This window comes from Vombatus ursinus, unplaced genomic scaffold (assembly GCF_900497805.2).
Source record: "Vombatus ursinus unplaced genomic scaffold, bare-nosed wombat genome assembly UNPS02014789.1, whole genome shotgun sequence".
Lineage (NCBI taxonomy): Eukaryota > Metazoa > Chordata > Mammalia > Diprotodontia > Vombatidae > Vombatus > Vombatus ursinus.
This window is the reverse complement of record NW_020954567.1, coordinates 297463-324597: the sequence shown is the minus strand read 5'-3', so window position 1 is coordinate 324597 and position 27135 is coordinate 297463. Positions and strand designations below refer to the sequence as shown.

At 36.7% G+C, this 27135-nt stretch overlaps 1 protein-coding gene across 3 annotated transcripts in view; it reads right to left on the bottom strand.

Moving 5' to 3' along the window:
- The window catches only part of ATF6 (activating transcription factor 6), a 208241-nt gene that overhangs the window by 121398 nt on the left and 59708 nt on the right, over positions 1 to 27135 (bottom strand). For all 3 annotated transcript variants that reach the window (XM_027868414.1, XM_027868415.1, XM_027868416.1), the window contains 2 exons: positions 25777 to 25868; positions 2021 to 2164 (listed from right to left, as the gene is read on the bottom strand). In XM_027868414.1, coding sequence (XP_027724215.1) covers positions 2021 to 2164; positions 25777 to 25868 — 236 coding nt within the window. The remainder of the gene's footprint in view (positions 1 to 2020; positions 2165 to 25776; positions 25869 to 27135) is intronic.

The window sequence follows — 27135 nt, the reverse complement described above, 5'->3', positions numbered from 1 at the left end:
TGGAAACTAGGGATCCTATGGGGAACAGGGTAGGGAGTATATTATAGACATGGGGACAATTAGCACAAAGGTATGAAGACAGTCAATGGAGCATGGTGCAAGAAGGTCAGTATGGTCATCTAATGCCTCTGATCACCTTCTCCTCCTCAGGGTTTTCATGACACTTCTTTCCACAAGGGAATTACATCTTTCCAAGCTTCTACGTACATACTTCTAAGAGAGAAAGCATGGCAGAGTGGTTAGGGAAACAGCTACAGAGCCATGAACACCTCGGACACACCTTCCCTGGGTAAACAAGGCCATGTCATAGAGCCTCTCAGTGCTCTGGACAACTCCCTCAAACTACATGTTGCAGTGAAGCTGCCAACTTGCATTAGGAGAAGTAACTGGCTCACCAGAGACTTCATTATATCAGCAAAACCAAAAGTCCAGTCCCTGCCCCTATGTTTATATATGTATGTGGTGTGGTCCTGTGAGAGCACATAAGGCCACTTGAGTAAAAGGACTGTTTCCTTTTTCTTCTTTGTATCTCTAGCACCTAGAAGACTGCCTGGCATTGAGTACACAGACATTTAATAAATGTTGATTAACTGACTGACATGAAGGCCAGTAAATAAGAGCCACCACGATCTGGATTAGGTGATAAATTTGGATGAAGCGAAGGGGATATTGCCTAGAATTCCATGGCTGTGATAATAATTCTCCTGGCTGGTATAGGTTTTGGCAAGAAAGGATCAGAACTATCTTCACCTGTTCTGCAGCCAATACAGCACGATAGGGTCAATATCAATAAAGCTCTTAATTTCTTCTACTAGATCTTGCCTAATAGAAGTTATATTCCTAATATGGGCTTGCCTGTAGGTTAGACTGTAGTTCTGATAAGAACTACAAAGAAATTAGGAAATATTGAAAGCCTATTATTAAATATGGAATGCTCAAAAGCAATTCTGCAGTACATGCACTAAAAAAATAGTAAGTCATCATTTTATTCCTAAAAAGATAGAAAACCTCAACATATTCATGCTGTACACAGTACATTAAAGAACAGTGATTTATCTTACCTAATTCCAGTCTGCAAAGAAAGAGAACTCAAATACAATGAGAATGAGTGAATTGGGGCAGTAACAGGCCTCAAGCCAGTTCTCTCTGGTGTCCCATATCCATTCCTGGCCTCATCAAAGCACTAACGTCACCCAAGCATCAACATATTTTCCTTGCATATTTTGTATCTAAATATCCACTAGCCCTTTTTTCTAGTTCTGTCATCTACATGTGGGTAGGAAGTGCCTGCCACTTATAGAATGCTTTTAGGATTGCAAATCATTTTACAAATATTAATTTCATTTCATCTTAACAACTCCATGAAGTAGGTATTAAGATATAACATAGATGAGTAAACAAATTCAAAGAGCTTAGGTGGCATCTCAAATACAAAACACAACAGGATTTTCTTACAGTTCTCCAAACATGACATTCCATCTCCATGTCCTCTCTCTGTGCCTTAGCTGGGGCTGCTCTTAGAAACCATCCTTTAATCCAAAGTTTCGCTCAGGTGCCACCTTCAGCTTGAGATATTTCTTGATTCCCATTCCTTCTCCCCAGCAGCCCTCCCACAAAACTGCCTTTTACTTATCTTATATTTTGTATGTGCACGTGTGCATGTACTCATACACACACACACAAACCTTTACTGCTAGAATGTAAACTCCTTCAAAGCAGAGGTAATTTGATTTTTGTGCCTAACTCTATGTGTGGCACCCAGTAGGCACTAAATTAATGCTTGCTGATCTAGAAAAGATAATTTACAGGTCATCTGTTCTAATCTCCCCATTTTTACAGATAAGAAAATTCAGGAAAAGAGGAGAATTGACTTGCTTATGATCACACCACAAATTTACTGGTAGAGCTGAGAAGTGAAACCAACATTTATGATTTACCAACTAGTATCACATTAACTCCACTTTTCAGTTTTATTAAGTCAACCAAGAAGTGAAAATATAACAGGACCATGCAGAATCACCTATAATTGTTTTTCTGGATAGCACCATCAACTTTTCTTGGAACTGAATCTTGTCCCTCAGTAGCTGAGAATCCTAAAAGATGTCTGCTCTGATGTGCAGGGCTCATATTAGATGTCACTGTACTGGAATCCCGCTCAAACAGGCTGAAATACAAAAGTATGGAGTAATTAGTATAATGAAAATAAGTTACATATGCATGTTTTAGACTACCAAGAAATAAATTAAAATTCCTCTGTAAGTCTGTACTACCAAAAAAAAAAATCAAAGTAAATTGGTACAATGTAGTCAAGTGCTTTGTAGGGCAAATCTGCTGCTCATTATAAACAATTCTTACAAAGGATGTAAAAAATAGCCTTTTTACAAATGGTTAAACAACAAAGACCAATGTGAGATAGCTTAAGAATATTTTGTGTCTATATATATATATATATATATATTATACATTTACATTTTACATATCTACATTTTTTTTTTTAAATAAACTCAGGTGACAAGTCAAGAAGTTCCTTCAGGATTACTGTAAACTTCAGTCCTCAATCAGGAAATAAATGTTTACAGGAAAAATCATCTTCTCAAGACACAATATATCCTCATAATTCCAGAGCACAGACAGGCTCCTAATACCAAATTATTTTTTAATAAAACTTTGCTGCCATTCTTATTTACATTTAAGATCTCCCTTTCCACCTTGCCATCCCTTTCAACAAGAGAAGGCCTCTAGGTGAACTTAGTGATTTCTGAGATAAAAAAAAAATTAACAAATCCTGTTATCACTACTTGGCATTTATTCTAACTCATTAATAATACTTGTGGGGTCTTAACAAGTCAATAACTTTTTAGTATACTTTATCTTATAAGACATCCATTGCATTAACACTATTTGTCATAATCTCAAATCAACACAACAGTCAGCACTTTATTAAGAGTCTATGTGCTATGCATAGTGCTAGGAAGACAAAGAAATGCAAAAGACAACCCTTGCCCTCAAGGAGTTTACAATGAACAGAAACTGAAAAATGGGTGGAGGGGAGGTACTTGACAATGGGGAATGATGGATGGGAAATGAAGAGATGCACAGCCTGGGTGCCCTCCTTAAATGGAGGTTCTGGGAGGAGGTCTACACTATTCACTCTCCAATCAGAGGAATGGAAAAAGGGGCCCCAAGGGCAGAGGGTATTGAGGAGGTATCAGGTCCTGGGCTGAAGTGATCTTGCAAGGGGATAATAACAGGTGTAAGGCCCTCTCCTTTGAGGCAGTGTGAAAAAGGAAATGGGCAGAGGAGTTTAGAATCTTCAGATTTCAGACTGAGGAGGGTAGAAAGAAGATAAAGGAATAGACTGAAAAAAGGGTGAATAATATCTTTTAGTTTGAAGAGGATTGATGCAAGGATGAAAACTGCTGTCTTAGTGGTGATTTATCTGTCAGTGGCAGGGTCAAGAACAGGAGTCCTTTAAAGAGCAGGAATCTCTAAAGCCCTTTTCTCCTTCCTTCTTTAATCCTTTATTTCTATTCTCCACTCATATTACAGGCCACAAAGCCTTTGACAGTCCCACATTCACAGCTTATTCACATATCACAAACATAAAAAAAATTCCAAATACAGTGAGAATGCTACTGTATTTGATGTTAACATGTACATTTTTTTCCTATTCAAAGCACACCACCAACATAATAATGTTGAGAATAACTGATATGAAATGTGGCATCTTTCAAGGAGATATTAAAGCCCAATATGGTCCTGCTTAGCCTTCAATCCATTATAATTTCTCCTAAATAAAACTTCCAACTTAAACAGAGTCCAACCAAAAACCCTATTAATTGTTTAATGTACATAGATAACATCAACCTATCTGGCTCCAGAGAAAAACATTCAATAACTCAATTGATTTCATGGAATATTACTCCAGAGATATAAAAATGTCATTTGAACCTGAATAAAGTACATCAAGAAAGATACACTGGGAGCAGCTAGGTGGAGCAGTGGATAGAGCACCAGCCCTGGATTCAGGAGGAATCCAGCCTCAGACACATAACACTTACTAGCCGTGTGACCCTGGGCAAGTCACTTAACCCCACTGCCTAGTAAAAACAAAACAAAACAAAAAAAAAAAAAAGAAAGATAAACTGAAGGCTTTGAGCTTGAATCCAGAGATTACAAGCAACCATTGGATGAAGCCAATACTTACAAATACCTTGGTCTCCTCTAGGAAAGCATATACTTTGTAAGCATAATATATTGAGACTTATTAGCATCCTGAAATTAATGCTGAATGGGAAGAACATGTTTAAAGTAATTAACATCTGTGTAATACTACTCTCACTAAAAACTCTTGGAGTTGTATAATAGAGATAACAGATTTGGAAAACATCCTCACTAAAACTCATGGAATATTAGCATAACAGAGCTCATCCCCCTAGGGCAGTTAGAGAAACCCTAGCTCACCAAAAAGGTGGAAAAATACTAATATACTTTCTTAGAAGACATGATGAAAAGATTGAAAACCTACAGAAATACTTTTGGAACAAGTAGATATTACTTATGCAAGCAATAGTGAAAGCTGATAACAGGAACACACCACTGGAGTCATCAAACGTAACCAGAAGTGGTTAACCTCCAGATAGAGTCGATGAAATGGCTAAGATTCATGACAGGGATGACATCGGCATGAATTTAGTCAACAATATGTAGGCAAAGAAACATCAAACAAATGGCTGAATCATGGAGATTTGTTTGTGAAAACAGTGGGTTTGTGATAGCAATTCAGTTAGGTAATTCATTATCATGAAAAACTGCAAAAAGATTATCCTTAAGGAGCCCTGACTTAGTGATAAATGTATATACTGCAGTTAAAAAATCAAGCACCAACCAATAACTAGAGCAAAACATGACCTCTTAGCTAGAATTACATATCAGTAGCTCACTATCTTGGGATACTAATATGGTCTTGATAATAAAACAAGAAAGAATCAAAAAAGAGATACCAATATCCCTAATGAATATTGATAGGAAATTTTTAAGTAAAATATTAGCACATACTACAGCAACATATGACAAAGATCATATAGCGTGACCAGGTTAGATTTATACCAGGAATGCAGGGTTAGTTCAGTATTAGGACAATTATAAACATAACTGACCATATTAATAACAACAACAAAAACCATATGATTCTATTAATGGATACAGAAAAGGCTTTTGACAACACCCATTCCTATTAAAAAAACTAGAAATTATAGAAATAGATTTTTCCTTAATATGATAATTAGTATCTATTTAAAACAAAGAGCCAATATTATCTATACTGGGATAAAAGAGAAGCCTTTCCAACAGGCTCGGGAGTACTGATTATAATCGTTACTATTCAACAGTACTAGAAATGCTAGATAGAGCAATGGTAAGAAAAAGAAATTGAGAGAAGAAGTGCAGGCAAAGAAGCAACAAAATTATCACTTTCTGAAGATGATGTGAAGGTTTACTGAAGAAGCCGTGAAATTAAAATAAAAAACTAATTTAAACAATAACAACTTCACCAAAGTTGCAGGATATAAAATAAACACACAAATCACCAGCATTTCTGCATATTAACAACAAAACAAAGCAGGAAAAAGATAGGAAAAAAATCCATTTAAAATAATAACAGAAGGTGTAAAATATTTGGGAGTCTGCCTACCAAGATACCACATAGGAACTATATGAATACAATTACAAAGCATCTTTACTGAAATAAGGACAGGTCTAAATAAATGGAAAAATTTAATTGCTCATGGATAAGCTAAGCTAATATAGTGAAAATGACAGTAATACCTAAATTAATTTACTCATCCAGTGTCATAACAATAAAACTAATAAGAATTACTTCATATAGCTAGAAAAAATGACAAAATTGATCTGGAGAAATAAAAGGTTATAAATGATGAGAGAATTCATGAAAAGAAGTGGGAGGGAAAGGGGCCTAGCAGTACCAGTAATGATCTAAAGAAGTGCACTATATTTCATGGACTGACAGACTACAGATCTCAATACTTGAACTACAGACCTCAAAATATCCTGAAGACTCAATAAATAAATTACAAAAATCAGATCATTATCAGTCTCAACTGTTCACAATAATCCAGACATAATACTGATCAAAAAATTTTTAAGAATAATCTTTTACACTTTATATTTTTAACAGTTGTCTCAAAGCTACAAAGAATGAAGGCTTTCAAAACATAGAAATTTAGCAGAGGAGGTCAAAATTACATGGGGTAAGGGAAAGGGAATAAGCATTTATTAAGCACTTACATGCCAGGTACTGCACAAAGCATTACAAATATTATCTCATTTGATCCTCACAAGAACACAGCAAGGTAAGTGATATTATTATCCTTGTTTTACAGTCGAGGAACTGAAGCAGACAGAGATCAAGCAACTTGCCCAAGATCACACATAGTTAATAAATGTTTAAGGCTGAATTTGCACTAAGGTATTCCTGACTTCAGTTCAGTGCTCTATTCACTGTGCCCCCTAGCTCCAGTGGGAACAGTATGAGGTACATATCTGTTGTCCTCTTTGCTACTGGAGTTGTATCAAGGATGCTTTTAGCAAGCCTACAGAGGATAAGCTTATATCCTAATACTTTCATTTCTGTCACAGAATTGCGTCTATCTGAACTTCATTAAAAAGAGAAGAAAGGATAATAATAATAATTATAAATAACTGTGCTGAAAATTGAGCATTATTATGACAGATAACATTGTTGACCACTATCCCTAGGACATAACAATGATCAATAAACATTTTTGCACATTTTTAATAGCTGTTTCCATGCCAAATACTCAATCTCCAAGTTAAGTAAAATGAAAAGCTTACACAATATAGACTTAATAGAAGAAACCAAAACCTTGAGGGAAGAGGATGAAGTACATATCATATACATATGCACATATACACTACATATGTACATACATATATATACAGATATGTGTATAATCATTATATCTAACACACACACACACACGAACATATCATGAAAACAATGATTACGGATGGAGGCCTTAATTCATGTTTTGGGCTAAGAGGCAACAAAACACTAACAAAATGCAGGTGACTTTAACTTTGAAACATTCCTTGGAAAAAGGCGCCACAGTAGTTGTTGTTTTTCTTTTTCTCACTACTTATAAAATTTCAAAAGCCAACCAAGTGTTGGCACATACATACCTGCATATAGAGGATGAACACATCCACTCATCAATGAACTCTACATGTCACCTACTACTCAACTGCGTATCTTTAAGAACTGATATTATTCAACTGTTTTTTTCCCTTCACAGATAAACTCCTTAGAGTGATTATGTCTGTCATCCAGGAGGCTCTGCAATGTTTTGGCTTGATGTAATATGCACAATTTCATCCACAAAAAAGGAGCATATGGAAAACCTTGTCATTGCTAGAGAATCCTCTTCCACTTGTACTCTGCCCTTGATCTTTTCCATAACAGTGGCAAACACCTCTGGCAAATATATGTCTCCCTGTTTTATGCCTCACCTGGTATTAATGATCTTGAATATGGTTACTGTTGTCATTATCTTTCAAGAAGGCCTATATTATTTGATATGTTCACCTTGTTAGAAAGTCTTTAAGGTTTTTTTGACTGAGTCGAATTTTTTTTTTATAGCCAACAAAAAATAAGTACAATGGGGTTCAGAAAGTGGTATGATAAAAATGTGGTCCACTGCAGAATAGTGTTTGTGAAAACTTGCCTATTTTCTTCTTATATGTCCTTATTAAAGATGCCCTCAGTTTATGTATAACTTATGCTCATAAAAATTTATCTTTGGAACTAGACCTTTGACTTCTATAGTATAGGAAACTCAAAATGAGAAAACTCCTTCTACCAAAGCAGATCAATATCTGCTCTGGAACTTACACTGAGGCACTGAGAAGTTAAGTGACTAACCCACTGTCACACAGTCCATGTGAGTCATAATTTGGGCTAGAAACATCTTTCTGTCCTGGAGGATGGTTTTATGTAACACTGCCTCTCAAAATAATTGTCATAGAAAGGAAAAGGAATATGGTTCAATAGTTATTGATGTTCTCTTAGTCATCTTTTTTTGGGGAAAGGGGCAATAATAAAGTCCAAGATTGTTTCACACTTCTGTTATTTTCTCCTTCTTCAGATACCCTGAGACTCCATTTCTCAATTCCCTCAAAGGTTTGTCACCTCAAGTTCAGACCTCATCTGAATACATCTGATCCAATCCAAATGTTTTTTCCATCTTCATTATCCTCAGTGCCACTAAGAACTGGGACTCTGAGAATAGGAGTACAAATGTGGTACCTCCACTGCCCCTTGTACCAAAAAGTTTGTTCAAAATCTTTGTAGATCATTTCCATCTTAATTTTCTGTTTCCCTTCCAACTTCATCCTTAAATGACTACAGCATGATTCTATTTTGGTAAGTCTTTCAAGAAGTTTTCTTTAAACTGGTTTTACTGGCCACTAACTATTGCTATCTTCTTTACTCAAGACTTAGCAAGTAAAATGTTTTCTGGCTGATTAGGCTTTATGGTTTTCTGACCTCTTCGTTATAATAACTGATTTGCATCAGTTAAGCTTCTGTATGAAATTATTATTTTTTATTTTTTTGTTTTGTTTTGTTTGGTGAGGCAAGTGGGGTTAAGTGACTTGCCTTGGGTCACACAGCTAGTAAGTGTTATGTTTCTGAGGCCGCATTTGAACTCGGGTCCTCTTGTCTCCGGGGCTGGTGATCTATCCACTGTGCCACCTAGCTGCCCCCCATATGAAATTATTGTAATGATTGTTGATGCCATGTCATGTATGCCATGCACACCTATTTAATTTGGACAATCTTATGAATTCTTATAGAATATATCCACCTTTTCATTCTCTCCAACAGATATTACTGCATGAGCTTCAATTATTTTTATGGTGGTCTTGTAAATACTTTTTGTAAACTTATTTTTGAACACAAGCTGAATACAAGTTCCATGAAATGATGTTTCTTGCTATCTTTCAATACACAATAAAACCAACTTCTCCAACTTCTTTATATGCCTCTACAAAGAGAACCTATGAGCCACTAGGATCACTAGACAAGGATATCATATTTAGGCCACCAATAATTAAATTAATGTTTATAAATGATCTGAAAAATGTCTTGTTCTTAGCAATGCCAAACTCTTTTCTGGTCTTCTCCTACTACAAAAGTAGAAGGGCCATTTTGTATTTCTTTGCTTCATGAGTTGCCGTAACTAAAGAATTTGTCACTAAGTGGACAGGCAACTAGTGATGAACCTTTGGAATATTAACTCACATTAACATATGGTGTTTTAAGATCTACTAAGCATTTTCCTTGTGACCACCTTCTGAGGCAAGAAGCACGAGTATTTTTAATCTGTATTTTACTGCTAAGGAAACTGAAGCTCTGAGGAGGTAAATGATTTGTTCAAAATCTGACAGCCAAGAAGAATGCAGGGTAGGAGTCCAGTCTAAGTTTGCTGATTTCAAGCTAGAGTAAATCCACTATACTACTCATGAGCCTTCTTGTGTTTTTCTAAAATCATTCTATAAGGTGCAAGTTCATGTTGTAAAAGTAATTATATCATCATGACCACAAATAATAGCTTTGTTAACAAATTTGCATCCTCTTCTATAGTGAGTACAATGATTATACACAGAAGCCTTAATTCATGTTTTGGGCCAATAGGCAGCAAAACACTAAACTAGTAAGATACAGGTGACTTCAATTTCAAAAAATTCCTTGGAAAAGGTGCCACAACAGTTGCTACTCTTCTTTTCCTCTTCACTTATAAAATTTTAAAGGCCAACAATTGTTTCAGATAACTATTTGTAGGCCTTTCAAATTTCAAATATGATTTCACATACTGAGGTTTCATACCATGTCATGAATCCAAATCTGTTCTCTACCTACCAACTCTGCTTTTTAATGACAGAATTAGCACTTAGATTATACTAATTTTGAACTTAAAGACTGACACAAAGCTAAATAAGACACAACCCTTGTTCTCAAGGTTATAATATCATGTCACTAAGTATTTATTTCAGCACCTACTCTCTGCAAGGTGCATTGTGCTAAGCTCTCTCATGTGGGAGAGAACATGCAAATAACTACAGACAAGCAAGATAAACAAGAGGCCTCTAAAGTCTTGGTGCAGTTTTAAGCTTTAATCTGCACTATGACTTTTGGGATACCTGTATAACAGATACACAGGAGATAATCACAGAAGAAAGCACTGGCATTAAGAGGAATCAGGAAAGGTTTCTCGTAGAAGCTAGAATTTTAGCTGGTACTTAAACGAAGCCATGCAAATTATAAGACAAGCACTCCAGGAATGGGAAAATGACCCCAAGTCAGGTGTGAGGAACTGCCAGGAGGTCAGTGCCACTGGATCTCAGTTTATACAGAGGGGATTAAGGGGTAAGATGCCTTGAATGGTAGGAAGAGGCCAGGTTATAGACAAACACAGGCTCTTATATATCTGATACTGGGAATCACTGGAGTATATTAAATAAGAGGGTGACCTGCTCAACTCTATACTTTAGAAAAATCATTTTGGTGGATGAATGGAGAATCGACCGGAGTGGGGAGAGACTTGTTGCTGGGAGAACAATCAACAGGAGTTGCAATAGCGCAACGTGAGGAGATGAGGCCTGTACCAGGGTGGTGGCAGTATCAGAGAAGGGAGTATGTAAGAGAAATGTCACCAAGGTAAAATCAGCAGGCCTTGGCAACAGATTACTAATGGGGGGCAGGGAGTGAGGGATCAAGTATGACACCTAGGTTGCAAACCTGGGTAACTAGGAAGATATTGCTGCCCTCCACAGTAATGGGGAAGTTAGGAAGAGGGAAGAAAGATAATGAATTAAGGATTAAATATATTGAGTTTAAGATGTCTATGGCATATCTATAGGGCAGCTAGGTGGCACAATGGATAAGAGTGTCAGGTCTGAAAGCAGGAAGACTCATCTTCTTGAGTTCAAATCTTGCCTCAGACACTTATCAGCTGTTTGTCCCTGGGCAAGTCACTTACCACTGTTGGCTTCAGTTTCCTCATGTGTAAAATGAGATGGAGAAGGAAATGACAAACCACTCCAATACCTTTGCCAGGAAAAACTCAAATGGGGTCATGAAGAATCAGACATGACTGAAACAACTGGACAATTAACAAAAATCGCACATCCAGTTCGAGATGTTCAATAGTCAGTAGGAGCTCTGAGACTGGAGATTTTGTTGTATTACTTATTACACTGTTAATAAATTGTATAGCCAGTAAACTTGAGGCTTATTTAAGCCTAAAAGATTAGAGAATATGATAAAAAGAATGGAAACAAATTTATTCAATTCATTTAATATTTAGTAAATAATATTTAATTAATTCATTATGTAACATTTCATAAATATATTTGACGATTAAAATATTCAATAAGCTAGAGGCCTTAGAGTTAATTGATTAATTCATAAGATATAGGCTACAATTTTATGAATCTGCAAGAAAATATCAGAACATTTCCTTTGCCTAGGAATCCTAGGTGAAAATGAACAAAGGATTTCCAGTTAAGATGGAAATGTTATGATCATCTGGTTAAGATGGAGTGTATTAGTTGGTAAAAGAACGCAGCTCTCTTAACACATATTCCAACAAAGACCTAAAAAAATGGCACCAGGTCAAATAGTGGTCAAGAAATCCCGGGAAACACATGAGTAAACTTCTTTATTCAGCCCTGAGAATCCCGTAGGCACTGGGAAAGGGTTTCCACCAAAGAAGCTGACATACGAGTAGGTAAAAATGTCTGAAGTCTGCCAGTGCTCTCACAAGAAACACTGCGGGATCACCTGAGGCTTGCAAGCACTGTGCTCCTGGGGAACAGGAAGACCGAAGTGTTCAGAAGCAGAAGCTCTAGGGAGAGTTAAAAAAAGTCGAAATGTTCTCACCTCAGAATCAGAGCCAGGAGATAGCGACAATGTGACCAAGACAGCTCAGGAGACCACAAAGTCTTCAGCACTACATGAACCCAAATGATTAGGGAAGAGGGAGGAGTGCTGAAAGTGGCCAGTTGTATGAAGGTAGGCACATCTGGGAAAGTGGAAGTCAGCAGCAGGAATCTAAGAATTTGAGGTCAGAACCAAACAGGGACTGATCATGTGATCTAAGAGTAGAGGATGGGGTAAAGCCTGGCCCGGGCACAAAATTCCAAATTCGAAAACGAAGTTAAAGATATAACTAAACAGAAGACGGTTAACACTATGAAGGAATATTATGGATCAAGAGATGCCCAAGAAGTATAACCAGAAGAAGAGAGTAACTCCGAATCAACTTCATACACAGCCTCAGAGGAAGAAAATGGCTTGGCTAAAAGGACTACAAGAATACTTAAAAGAAATTAAGACATAAAAAATGAAATTTTAAGTCAAAAAGAGCTCTGGAACTGAAAGAATAAATAGCATGGAACAGAAGATGAAAAACCTGACCCAACTTATGGGCTCTGTGAAGATTAGACTAGAGCAAAAGGAACTCAATGATGCTAAAAAACAGAAATATTAGAATAAAAATAAAATTTTTTTTTAAAAATTGAAGATTTTTAATATCAAAAGCAAATCAACAAGAAATAATTTAAGAATCATCAGACTCCCTAACGAAGATGAAAAAACAAAAAGCCTAGATATTCTAGATATTCCATTTCACGGAATCACAAATGAAAACTACTCAGATCTACTGGAAGCAGAGGGCAAAGAGGAAACAGAAAGAATCCACTTGTCACGTACTGAACCCCCAAATGAGAAGGCCTAGGAATGTCATGGGTAAAATTCAAAGCATCCGGGTCAAAGAAAAAATTATGCAAGCAAGCCAAAAAGAAAGAATTAAAATATCAAGGAACCAGTTAGACCATATAATACTCGGCAGCAACTATTACAAAAATGAAAAAAAAAAGTTGGAATTTAATATTCCAAAAAACAGAAGATAAAGGCTTACAACCAAGAATTATTTATGTTGCAAGACAGAAATATAATCTTAAAGAGAAAGTAACAAAGGAAAAGTGCAGAAACAAGTAAATGTCCCTTCAGAATCTTAATGTCTTCAGAAGTCATAGAAGGAATCAAATAAGAGAAACATAAGACCTGAGGGAAGTTTGTTCTGTTTTGAAGGTCTTAAGGGAGGAAAGAAATGAAAAGGAAAAGGAATATATTAGGAAAGAATGGGGTGGAATTTACTATTTCTGATAACTGGAGTACACAAGAAGAATATCTAAAAATGGAGGAAATAGGCATCACATAACCTTCACTTTTATCTGAACCAGACAAAACAGGATTCAGCACACACACACAAAGTCTGGTGTAGAAATACTTATTAAACTGAAGAAGAAAACTGGCAGGAACAAAGAAAGGGAAGAGTTGGGAAAGAAATAGTCACGAGCAAAACAAACTTCAATTTTGGAGGGTAGATTGTAAAGGAGGGATTAAAAGGAAAGAAAGAAAAGATAAGAACCAAGATGCCACTATGGAAAACAGAAAAGAGACAATGGAGAGGAAGACCATTTCAATTGTAGCTGACACAATGCTCACAATCCTCTTTCCCCACATTCTAAGATGTAAAGAAGGAAAGATCATGTGCTCAGTTATCTGCCACCTGTGGAGACATACCCAAATTGCAATGTTTCTTAAAACCCTCAAGAGAAGCCTCTATAACAGAGACCCTAAGCCCCAGGCTCCATACATACACACATGCATACATACTCACACATACACAAAATTTTATATATATATATAAAATTATATATATGAAATATATATGCAATTGGTATATATAAAATGTGTGTGTATACACACACATTCATATATACAAAATCTCCAGTTCCATGATGCCAACTGCCTAATGAACATCTTAAACTGGATGTGCCATTTTTGTTGTTGTTCAGTCATTTCAGTTCTGTCTGACTCTGTGTGACCACATACATATGTATGTATATATGTACACACACACACACATACAGATTAAAAAAAAAAGGGTTATGGTTCTCAAATGAAATCACAATCCTTTGTGGCTTCCCAGGGAAATTCTCTTAAGTAACCACCACAAATTCCTGGTATGATGGTTATTAGGTACCATCAACTAACAGTTTTTTAGCTTTAGATCTGATTGTTTAGTAAGTAATCTACTTCTTCCACAAAGGTTATCCATTTTGTTTTCATATTATAACTAGCATTACTGACCTGAAGGAATTATTTCATCTCATAGTATTCTGGGAATAATTTTCTCATCTGACCTATTGTTTTACTAATTCTTACCATATACCTGTAAGATAGAAAGCAACAGAAGTCACTTATATTAACTCCAGGAAAAGTCACTGAGAGATTAAGTAATACTCAAGGTTAGGCAGAAAGTCTGATCACCTGATAGAAGCAGGTTTCTTGACCCTCAGTGTGGTGTTTTAATTATGACATCCCATTGTCTCTCCATTGGAATATCTGGAGTCTAAGGGAAAGGGCAGCCAAAGGCTACAGTTTAAAATTCCTAAGGCTGCCCTTCAAGCCTTCCCAATTCCAATCTAAATGCCAAGGCTAGAAGATCATTAACAGTATTTTCCACATCCCCCCAATCCAGCATGGTGCTGGCTCACATGTGTGCCATCTCTTTAAACCAAGGATGAAATCCAAAGAAGCTGAAGGGAGAACCAATGACTGTGCAAACGTGTTCAGAGACATGAATAAATTGGACTACTGAGGGAACAGGAACAGCACTGGCTTCATCTGTGCTATATCTCTGGGTCTCTGAACACTCAATAACACCTGGTATTTAGCTGTATTTTATTTCTCCAATTTATTTGTCAGTTTGATAAATGTGGAAAGCATTTTTAGCCAAGAATTGAACTGGACTCCATTTGTAAATCTAGCTGAACAAAACCCAGTATGCTTGGTGGTTTGAATTCTGACATTTAAGTTATACTTGTAAGCTAGAGCCAGCAGTGACATCATACAGCAAAATGTGTTCAGTGATTAAATGAAAAAAATTAGAGCCAGATTTTTGAGGACAGGCTCATCTTAGAATAAGGAATTGGAATTTTTCATGAACAATAATGAAAAGCTAACAAGGTTAGGAAATGTTGGAATGAAGACTTTTCCTTCTAACCAGTTCCAGACAACACTAACCCAATGTCATACATTCCTTTGTTACCTCCTTTTGTTTATAAACGGTCTTATAAGGAAGCTATGGAATAACTAGCTGATCCTTCAGCAGTATGACTTTCTCTCCACCCAAGTTTAACATCTGAAGAGAAAAAGTGCTCAGGTACAGCAATGAGAGAAATTAATATTATACTATCATATTAACAACTAATTATTAATTTGTGATCTACCCTTTCCCCTTCATTTCTGTTAAAACTCAACTGATGTGATGAGTGATAAGTGATGAGATTTGTTCCTAACCATCTAAACACATGCTCATTAGTTGTGTGGGACCCGACCCAACTGGGAGACCTAATTTCTTTGTGTTTGTTTTTCTTTTTTTCTTTTTTTCTTTTTGTTCATTTTGGAGGCAAAGAGGGTCAAGTGATTTACCCAGAGTCACACAGTTAACTAGTAAGTGTCTGAGGCCAGATTTGAACTCAGGTCCTCCTGACTCCAAGGCCAATGCTCTATCCACTGTGCCATCTAGCTGCCCTGAGACCTAATTTTTATAAAAGAATCCAGTTTGGGAGAGCCTTAGCTTGAAGGGGGAGCCTGGGGTCCTTGGTCCCCTCATTAAAGGTTAAGGCAATTCAGCTTATGAAGGAGAAATCTATCTAGAGAGGTACAGTTGGAGATGGCTTCCCTATACCCAGATGCTTTGGGGCTGCTGAGTTTTAAAATCAAGCCACATTCTCAGCAGGAGAAGCTGAAGACTTTTAGCCCACCTCCTCATTAAATGTCCACCAATTAGGGTTGAGTTTCACTTGTCAGGGGAATTCCCTATCAGAAGGGATTTAAGGTATATCATGGTCTCCTCTGGTCTACACTGACCATCAATTTATAGACTGTCAGTCTAATTAATAAAGTAATTACTAATTACTCAGAAACTCTGTCTCTCAGGGTTTTTATTTGTCTCAATGGGAAAGGACTGTCCAAACATAGCACGTAAACGAGAAAACTGGCACATCTGAACACAAAGTACATTTTCTTTTACCTTTTACTTTCTTTTAAGAACCTTCTGGTTTATTGTTTGTAGGGGGAAAAGCTATTTTGTCGATCTTTGAAATAAACGGAAAAAAACAAAGGACTCTATACACAGCAAGAAAGAAAATGCACATGACACCACCCTCCCTGTTACCCAGGCTAGATGTCATCCTCGACTCCTCACTTTCTCTCCTCTCCCATATCCAACCTGTGCCAAGGTCTGTTGATTTTACCTTCATAATCTCTCTCTACTAGACCTCCATTTCTCCTTAATGCTGTTGCGGCCACCCTAGCAAGGTCCTTGTCACCTACTGCACACACATTACTGCAACAGCTGCTGGATGGGCTCCCAGCCACTAGTGTCTCCTCACCCCAGTGCATTCTCCACTCAGCTGTCAGAATGATCTTCCTAAAACTCAGTCCCCTCCCTCCAACTTAATAAACTCCAAGTGCTCCTTATCACCTCCAGGGCTAAATATTAAATATCCTTTGATGTTTAAAATCTTTCATAACCTTCTTTCCCACACCTTTCCAGTCTTCTTATACCTTACACCCCACCACATAGTCTGCGATCCAGGGACGTTGGCCTCCAGGCTATTCCTTAAACAAGATACTCCATCTCCCAATTCCAGGCACTTTCTCTGTCTGCCCCCATGCATGAAATGCTCTGTCTCGTCATCTCTGCCTCCTGGCTTTACCTGTTTTCTTCAAATCCTAATTAAAATCCAATCTTCTTTACGAAGCCTATCCTGATCTCCCTTAATTCTAGTACTTTCCCTCTGCTAACTATCTCCAATTTATCCCATATATAGTTTGTTTGTACATAGTTGTATGCATGATGTCTCCCTCTTTAAACTGTTAGCTCCTTGATGGCATGGACTGTCTTTTGCCTTTCTTAGTATCCTCAACACTTAGCACACTGCCTGGCATATGGTAGGTGCTTAATAATATGTCTATAGGCTTAAACTGCCTGAGAGAGACAATTCCCTTATCAGAGTTCGGCTATGGCTCTTAATGTGTGCAAAACAGCAGCAGACAAACAAGTTTTCTCAAAGGCAGACAAACCAATAAACAAAGAGCTGTCAATAATTCCACTCAAAAGATGTAAAAGAATTTACTGTATACACTTCATTTCCTCCAATATGTCTGTGATAAGAAATAACTGTCTGCCCTTGGTAATTACAAGCTAGTTCCCACAAATGAAAAACAAACGATACTATGGCACTTAGCAGAGAAAAATTAAAAGAATCCATGAAAAAGTGAAACAGGCAAAGAGAACTTCCAAAACCTGTTTGACAAGGAGAATAATCCTTTCACATATCAATATTTAACAAACGGCAATATCACAGGATATAACCCTCTGGTAATGATAGCTTGTCACTTTCCTTCATAAGACTAATGTTCTTCCAATCAGCTCATTAGCCTCCATTTCCTAACCAGACAGCTGTTTTCGGGCTTTATATTTAAGAGAAGAGAAATTTCTTGAATAATCCAAGCATGACAGAGCTTTCTTTGATTAAAAAATTAATATCTTATCCCAGGCCTGGGCCACTTAAGGCCCTAGGGCCACTTCGCCAAAGGATTTTGGGCAGCCCACAAAACACGTACAGGAAAACATCCTTTGTATGTAGAGGAAATCCTTCGGCAGCCATGGGCTGTGCAGACCTGTCTTATCCTATTCACTATTTACAAAAATAAAAAATTCTACTTCCCTAAACCTAACAACTATTTCTACTAGATCTTCAAAGAACAGTACTATATTTCTCTTCCACTTTGAGACCTGAGGGTTAGCACCATCACAGATATATACAAAAGTTTGAGATCAGCTTGTAGTATTTATCATGTGGTGGAGTTTAAGCATACATGATGCCAAAATGGCCCCAAAGTACACAAACCTTTTTAAAAAGCATAACATTATCAAACCAAATATACCAATGCAGATTAGCAGAGGGTATAGAAATGAATACAACAATCATATCAGCCCCCATACAGCTGGTAAAGCCAAATTCAAAAGTTAGCTACTGCATCACATTCAAAAGCATAATGAATGGGAACCCTCAGATCCAGAAGGCAAAAATTCTAAAGAGTGTATAATCCAAAGAAAATGCCTTTTCTCATTCCCCTTAAAATATGAAAATGAGAACCATTTATAATTAGTTGATTGTTCAATGTTAATGATTAAAAGGTTCATTATGTGAAGTGTGATGAGAAGAAACTATATTTCTCACAGAACAAAAAATACTGAGGAATAAAACAAGAAAGGTTTAAACTAACAATATTAAATGCCTCGGGAAATATAATACTAGACGAATGAGAAACTTTATCAGTCATGCCAATTAGCACCAGCCCAAAGACCTAGGATATGAAAAGTCATTGAGATGCTAAAATATATGCAATTTGAAATAATCGTTTCCATCTCCAAATTTTAGTATTCTATTAAGTAAAACATACCATATTCTACCTTCATTCATTTTACTCATCTAGCCTAGAATGCCTTCCTCTTCCCTTGTCACTTATCCAAATACTTTAAGGTCTATTTAACTCTTATTTCCTCCCTGAACCTTCCTTTGACTACACCTATTCTTATTTGTCTTTATTCTCTGAGTTATACCACTTTCTGTACCATGCCACTTAGAATTTATGTACTGTCTTATACTGATCACAAATTATTTCATGGGTATTTGTCTTACCTCCTCTAATAGTCTACAAGCTTCCCAAAAGCAAAAACCATCTTCTTCTTCCGTTTTACCATGATGGCATGGTTAATGTTGTAGCCATAGCAAGCATATAACGCACACTTTTAAAAGAAAAGTCTAAAATCTAAAAACAAAAGAGCATAAAAACTTTGCAGTTTCATATAACTATTGCTATCTGCTATCAAATTTAAGTGTGTAAGACATAATGGGGAAAAGGTTTTGGGCTCATAAAAAGTTTTGCAGGTTTAGACATCTGTAATGCTAAACTAACTAGTAGATGTTTTAACTCACTGTTAAACACATATATTCATTAGCTGGTCTGTTGGAGCAAACCAAGAATTTGGTATCAAAAAAGAATGATAATGGAAACCAAATCAGAAGAAAACCAATTTAGAAATTATGCTAAGACATACTTTTGAAAGAAAGGGCAAATATAGTCTAATGGTCCTCCTGAATTCATAAGGAGAATAGAAATGGTTTCCTGCATCTATACTGTAGAATTTGCAATTACTTTTAATAAAAGCAACTAATTTCATGAAATGTTACTATTGTTCCAATGTAAACACAGGTTGGTTTAAAAAAATAAACTATAACATCCTCCAGAGATAATATTGTGTCTGTTCCATATTAATGGAAAGTCCCAGAGTGCCCAGAGCAATCCTAATCATGGAGGGAAATGCAAAAAATATATAATGATGATGATGAAATAACAAACTTAGCAATTAAAAGCAGGAAAAGCACTTAAGAGCCCAGAAATCATCCATCACTGTCTCTCACAGATAATTAAAAAGTGGATTATATATGCAGAAGCACCATGCAAATATTTCTTCAATCAATAAAAATAAACATTTTCAAAATTAATTTTTAAAGAGATTATACTATATCATTTCTGGACAAAGTATTTTATAAATACCACATTGAGATGGAGCCAAGAGGGCAGAGTAAGAAGAAACATTTTTGCCTAACTCACCCAATATATCTAATCCACAACAATCTAGAAAAAAAGTCAGATGAAATTCTGATTGGGAAGGCCAAAAAAAAGTCAGAGTCATTCTTCCAGCCCAGGGAAGCTTAGGAAGACAAAGAAGCCTACAAAATGCTGGGGTAAAAGCTGGCCAAGAGTGGCAGTAGCAGCAGGGATGAGGAATATTCTAGTGCTATGGAAAGGGGGCTGAGATACTGCACCAGAGCAGAAAGCATGGAGCCAAAAAGAGATCTCAGGAAATCCCTGAACCAGCAATGGATGTAGGAACGAGTGTCATCTGGCAGGTCTATCACGCATTACCCAGTTCCAGGTCACAGATCCATGGCAGAGACGAATGGGACTGAGAGAGGTCCTAGCTGAATACTGAGCATAGAACAAGTTCCAGAAACTTTGTTATAAGGTTCTTATCTCAGAAGAAGAGCAGCAACTCAGTTCTTACCTTTAGTTCAGCACATAAGCCTGTACTGGATTAACCAGGGCAAAGGAGATCAAGACCAAAGAGAAGCTGGCAGTTCAGTCTTTCTGAACCAGTAGTACCTCTCTCAGTGGGCTAACAGTGACTGAATTCCACAGCAGTTTACTAAAACTCAACCACATGCCAAAAGACTCAATCAGATCACATCTCTTTGGGAACTTGCAAACTTGCAGGCCCCCAGACTGAGCTGTGAAAGCAACAGAAAGATATAAAAGGACAGAAGCTCAGGTCAGACATGCCCCCTAGAAGTGAGCAAAGAAGCTAGAACAATGAGCAAACAAAAAAAGAACCCAATCATAAAAAGATGACAAGGAAGCTCAAAAAACAAAACCAGAAAATATATAAGCAAAACCTCAAAGAAAAATACAGACTGGACACAAAACTAATAAGAATTCCTACAAGAGCAAAAAAAAAAAAAAATCTTTAAAAACCAAATAAGAGCAGTAGATTTTTGGGAAAAAATAGTTTTAAAAAAAATGAGAGCTATACAAGAAAGTTACGAAAAGAAAATTAAAAGCTTGGTAAAAAAGGTATTAAAGCTTTACTGAAGAAAATAACTCCCTGAAAATAAGAATTGGTCAAATGAAAGCTAATGACTCCATGAAACATCAATAAATAATAAAGTTAAAAGACTAGAAAAACAGAAGAAAATGTGAAATATCTCATAGGAAAAACAACTGATCTGGAAAAAAGGTCAATGAGATATAATTAAGAATCACTAGACTACCTGACAGGCATGAACAAAAAAAAATCTTAGATATCATATTTCAAAAAATTATAAAAGACTGCCCAGTTATCTTAGAACCAGAAGAAAAAACAGAAATTGAAAGAAACCAACAGTCACATCTTGGAAAAAAAAAATCCCAAAATGAAAACTCCCAGGATTATCATAGCCAAGATCCAGAACTCCCAGGTCAAAGAGAAAACACTGTAATCAGCCAGAAAGAAAGAATCCAAGTACTACAGAGCCACAGTCAGGATCACACAAGATTTAGCTGCCACCACTACAAAGGAACAGACAACTTGGAATATGGTATCCCAGAAGGAAAAGAATCTAGGATTACAAGCAAGAATAACGTACCCACCAAAACTGAGTAAAATCCTACAAGTGTGAAAAACGGTCATTTAATGAAATAGAAGACTTTCAAATATTCACTACGAAAAGGCTAGAGACAAGAAGAAAACTTGACAGGTAAACAGCATAAGGAACTTTTTATTTCAAAATTTTCCTTCTTTTATTATAATGACTATTTGGTGTACTCTCAGACTATCTGGTCATCTGGTATAAGGGAAAGATATTGAGAAAGATAATGAAAGATACTGAGTCAAAACATTTGGGTTTGTGGCCTAACACTGAAATTTACTAGGTGTGAGACTATGAGTAAATTCACTAAGTCTTAGAGATAAAACATGGACAATAACAATTGTGCTCCCTATCTTATAGAGCGGTTGTGATAAAAGCACTTTTTAAAATGTAATATTACAAAACAAATGTGAAACACTATTGTTGTTGACTAGTTGCTTAATCTCACCATTCAACAACAAGTAAGTAATATCTAAAAAGAAAGTCTTCTAAAATGGCCATGTAAATCAGCAAAGGCCATTAGGCCAGGCAGGAAAGAAAAAACAGTGGCAACAGGCTGGTAAAAACTTTTTTAAAACTCAAAATAAAACCCTCTTGGGGTTTGTGGAAAGATGGCAACATTTTAGAACACAGGAGTCCAGATGCCCTAGAATCATCCCAGAAAAACTATAAAAATGAACCAAAAAGAAACAACAATAAAGACAACCCAAGAGAAACAACTACATGCTCCTCCATCTAGCTCAGGGTTGCACAAAAAGAATGCCAGGATCCTGAAGAAGCTTGGAGCATAGACATGCATAGGCAAAGAGAAGCCAAAGTCCTTAATTACAGCAACAGACAGGGCCTGATGAACACCCAAGCAGCACGTCAAAAAAACTGAAACAAAACAAAACAAAAATAAAAACTGGCAGCTCAGCATCTGAGCAGCCCCAAACAAGGAACATCAGAAGAATGGGTCTGATCAGCTCCCCACAGCTCAGTGTGATGTACCCTCTAAGTTCTGTGCCCAGGCAGCTTAGAACCTGCCTAAAATAGAGTAAAGGGCCAGCTATCAGAAATCAGTACCCAAGAATCTCAGTGTAGGCTCAGGCAGTGCAGCTTCCAGGTAACCTAGCACCAAGTGAGCCCAGATCCAAGCAACAGCAGAAAAAAGTGCCACAGAAGCAACTGGGAAGCAAAGCACCCAAGGTCTCCCAAAAGACCTGTTAAAAGAACCATCAGCAACATCTAAGTGGGACCTAACAGGTTCACAGCAAGGGACAGATCTGTCTGTATTTTTCAAACACTAGATTTCTGTGGTCATTTGCTGCTGTGTATTATGGACCAAATCTATTCCACTGATTTACTACTCTATTTCTTAGTTAAGTCAGTATCAGATTGTTTTCATAATTACTGCTTTATAATATAGCCTGGAATCCAGTACTGCTAGGCTGCCTTCCTTTGCATTTTTTTTCCATTGAGTTTCTTGATATTCTTGACCTTTTGTTCCTCCAGAAGAATTTTGTTATGATTTTTTTTCTAGCTCTATAAAATGATTTTTGGTACTTTGGCATGGCACTGAATAAGTAAATTAATTTAGGTAGAATTATCATTTTTATTATATTGGCTCAGCATACTCATGAGTAATGAATACTTCTCTCAATTTTTTAGATCTGTCTTTATTTGTGTGAAATAGATGATTTCAGAGACATGCAAATACTTGTGTGAAATGATGCTGAACAAAGTACACAGAACCAGAACAATTTATACATATAATCAATATAATAAAAACAATTTTGAAAACTTTTATAAATTGATAAATAGTTAAATAAGTAGATCCAGAAGAACAATTTGTACAATAAAAACAAAAACGTAAAGACAAACAACTTTAAAAGATGTAGGAAATATGATCAATGCAATGACCATCCATGATTCCAAAAGACTGATGATGATACGTGCTATCTACCTCCTGACAAAGAGGTGAAGGATTTGGGGTGCAGAATGAGACATATATTTTTCGAATACAGCCAATGAAGGAATTTATTTTGCTTGAGCATACATATTTGTTATGAGGAATTTTCTTTTTTTTCTGCATAGATGAGGGAGGAGTAGGAGGGAAAGAAAATAAATTTCAATAAATTTAATAACACTTTTTAAAGAATCAATGACTTGGCATAGATGGGATGCTCATCAAATGCACACATGACACAAAGCTGGGAGAGCTAGCTAATACAGTGAATGAGAGTGAAGATCCAAAAAGATCTTGAGTCAAATCTAGTAAGATGAAATTAATAGTGATAAATGTGAAGTCTTTCCCTTGGGTTCAAAAAATCCATTTTAGAAGTACAAGATGGGAAAAGGGGTGGTAGAGAAAGAGGAATAGTTAGATAGCATTTGGTTTGAAAAAAATCTGAGTGTTTTAGTGGACTGCAAGCTCAATGATTTGTGAAGTAATTGCCAAAAACGCTAATGCAATCTTGGGTTGCAATAAGAGAGGCATAGACTACAGAAGACAAGGTAATAATTCTTTATACTCTGTTCTGGTCAGACCACAGCTGGATACTGTTTTCAGTTCTGGGTACGAAAGTTTAGGAATGACATGGTTAAACTAGAAAGCACCCAAAAGAGGACAACCTTTAGGAGGAGATATATTAGGATTAGCTGAAAAAAAAACGGCAGATGAAAGAAAACAAACAAAACAAAACAAAAACTAGAGATGTTTATCCTTGGGGAAAGAAGGCTTGGGGGAGAGATATGAGTTGTTTTCAAGTATGTGAAAGGCTGTCACATGGAAGAAGGGTTAGATTTGATCCGTTTGACTTCAAATGTAGAAATAGTAGCAATGGGTGAAAGTTGTTGTTCAGTCATATCCAACTCTTAATGAATCCATCTGGGGTTTTCTTGGCAAAGACACTGAAGCAGTTTGCCACTTCCTTCTCCAGCTCATTTGAGAGATGAGGAAACTGAGGCAAGTTAAGTGACTTGCCCAGGGTTACACAGCTAGTAAGTGTCTGAGGCCAAATTTTAATTCAGGTCTTCCTGACTCCAGGCCTGGAACTTTATCCACTGTGCCACCTAGCTGCCAGTGGAAGTTACAAAGGGGAAAATTTAGATTTGCTATAAACCTTTCTAACAATCAGAGTTGTCCAAGTAGAATGGATTACCAAAATAATTAGTAGGTTTTCTCTCACTGGAGGTACTTAAGCAAAGGCTAGAGAAGCACTTGTTATTAAAGATGCTGTAATGGGAATTTCTTTATGAGTATGGTTTAAACCAAATGGCTACCAAGGTTCCTTTCCATTGTAAAATTCTGTAATGTATTATGCCATCATTAGAGCAAGTAGGCAAAAGTTACAAAGGAACAGTTTTAAGATCAATACAAGGAAGAACTATCTATCACACAGAGTTGTCCAGAAGTAGAAATAAGGCTGACTCAGGAAGCAGTGAGTTCCCATTCCCTGCAAGTATGGAAGTAAAAGTGAATGGCCACCTTTCAAGGATTCTTTAGAAGGGAATCCTCTATGAGTTGAAGATGAGACTATATTACCTCTAGAAATGTAAACTCAAGTAAATATAATTCATTCATAATCTGCAAAAACTTACCTAGAACACCATCCCTTGTTTCTCCAACCCAGATCCAACCTACGTCTGCCCCCATTCAGCTGACTGAAAAGCAGTGATGCCGAATCCCTCTACTGATAACGTTAGATCAGAGATGGGGAACCTGCAGCCTCGAGGCCACATGTGGCCCTCTAAGTCCTCAAATGAAGTCCTTTGACTGAATCCAAACTTCACAGAACAAATCCCCATAATAAAAGGATTTGTTCTGTAAAACTTGGACTCAGTCAAAAGGCTGTACCCAAGGACACAGAAGGCCACATCTGGCCTCGAGGTCACAGGTTCCCCACCCATTAGATAATGCGAACAGAAAATAGTCACACTGTTAACTCAAGGACTCCCACATTAAGTGAATTCTTTTTTTTTTTTTTAATATGGTTAGAAAAAAATGAAGGACCTCTTTTAGCCATCATTTTTTTCTTTTTTTAAACCTCATCTAATTTGAATGGGGAACTGCTGACCAACAGTTCTCAGACATACCATTATAGATCAATAAACATTATCTTAAAGAATGACAATGATAAATTTTTTTTTCTTTTTTTTTTTTTTGTTGGGCAATGGGGGTTAAGTGACTTGCCCAGGGTCACACAGCTAGTAAGTGTTATGTGTCTGAGGCCAGAGTTGAACTCAGGCTTCCTGAATCCAGGACCGGTGCTCTATCCACTGAACCACCTAGCTGCCCCTAATGATAAATTTTTTTCAGTGTACATTTTTAATAGTCAAGTCAAATATTTAAATGTTTACCTTATGGGGCCAAAGTTCAGCATTATGAATGTCAGCACCACCATCACACACACAGCTCTCCGTTTTGGACTGGGAACTTTGAGCTTCTGATTCTACAGAGAAGGTTCACATTACACACAATCAACCTTGCATCAGTTGTACAAAAAGACATTAAGAACTTATCAGCATACAATAACCATTTTACTAGCTCACTACAACGGACACAGGAAGAAAACATATTAGTATTCAAGCACAAAAATGTTATTTCCTCTCATCAAGTGGATGAGTGGCTATCTGCAAAACTATTTTAAATAATACTGAGACTTCATCAAATTCTTGATTCCCTCTGGGAGTGAAGGACAACAATAGCAACGGACAGCCAAAATACATATAATCTAAACATATCATTTTAGTCATTAGTTTCAATCACCCAACATTGCTAAGGTTAAATATGGACTGAACTCAAGTGGTTAAGGTCAAAATTAGCAGATTTCAATTTCATTTCCTCTTCCTTGCATGTCTGTTGATAAGCTATAGAATGAATAAAATCCAGGTAACAGGAAGGAGGAAAAATAAAAGTTCTATATAATTATAAAAGTGGACAATTAGAATTGGATAAAAGTTAGTCATATAAGAAGTTATCTCCTTTATTAGACTATGTAAACTAAAATTTACTTTTAAAAAATTAATCAAAAGGTGACGTAAAAGTCCCTTTCTACAGAATATAATCCTTAAATTACTGCTATGTGGCAGACAGACAATCAGCAGAGAAGCAGGTAAACAGAACAGTATGAGTCACTCCGAAATAAATGCCCCTTTTCCAAAGTGAGTAAGTTGTACTATTTTTTTTCCTACTTATCGTCAAGGAATTTTGAGATGTTTCTGATGTTTCCCCTTATCCTCCACCCTTCACAAAAATTCCAGGAAGTTTCCCCAAGTGCTCAGAAATACAGAGTGCTTGGAAAAACAGCAAAAGAAACCTTACGTAGACACTATCTGGTTGTCTCTAGCCAGTATTTACTAACAGAACCACAATTTCCTGGGAACAAAGAGAGGAGACATGACTTGAATATCTCAGTCACCTAAAAGCTTCAAAATGATTGTCCTCAACAAAACAAAAAAGAAGGCAATGAGTGAGTGGTGAGATGTGTTGTAAATATGAATTTGAAAGTGGTTTCTTGGCTCAGATTCTTACAATCTAGCCAATAGCTCACTAATATTCAGACTCCTTAAGAGTCTGCCCAATATGACAGATGTTCTAATAAACCTTGTCTTTGGCTGAAAGAAGGCTTGGGTTGAATTCTTTTGGGCAGTACCTGCATGTTGGGATTTTGGGGTCCCAGCACCCCTAAACCCCTAGACCATAACATTTTGGTGGCC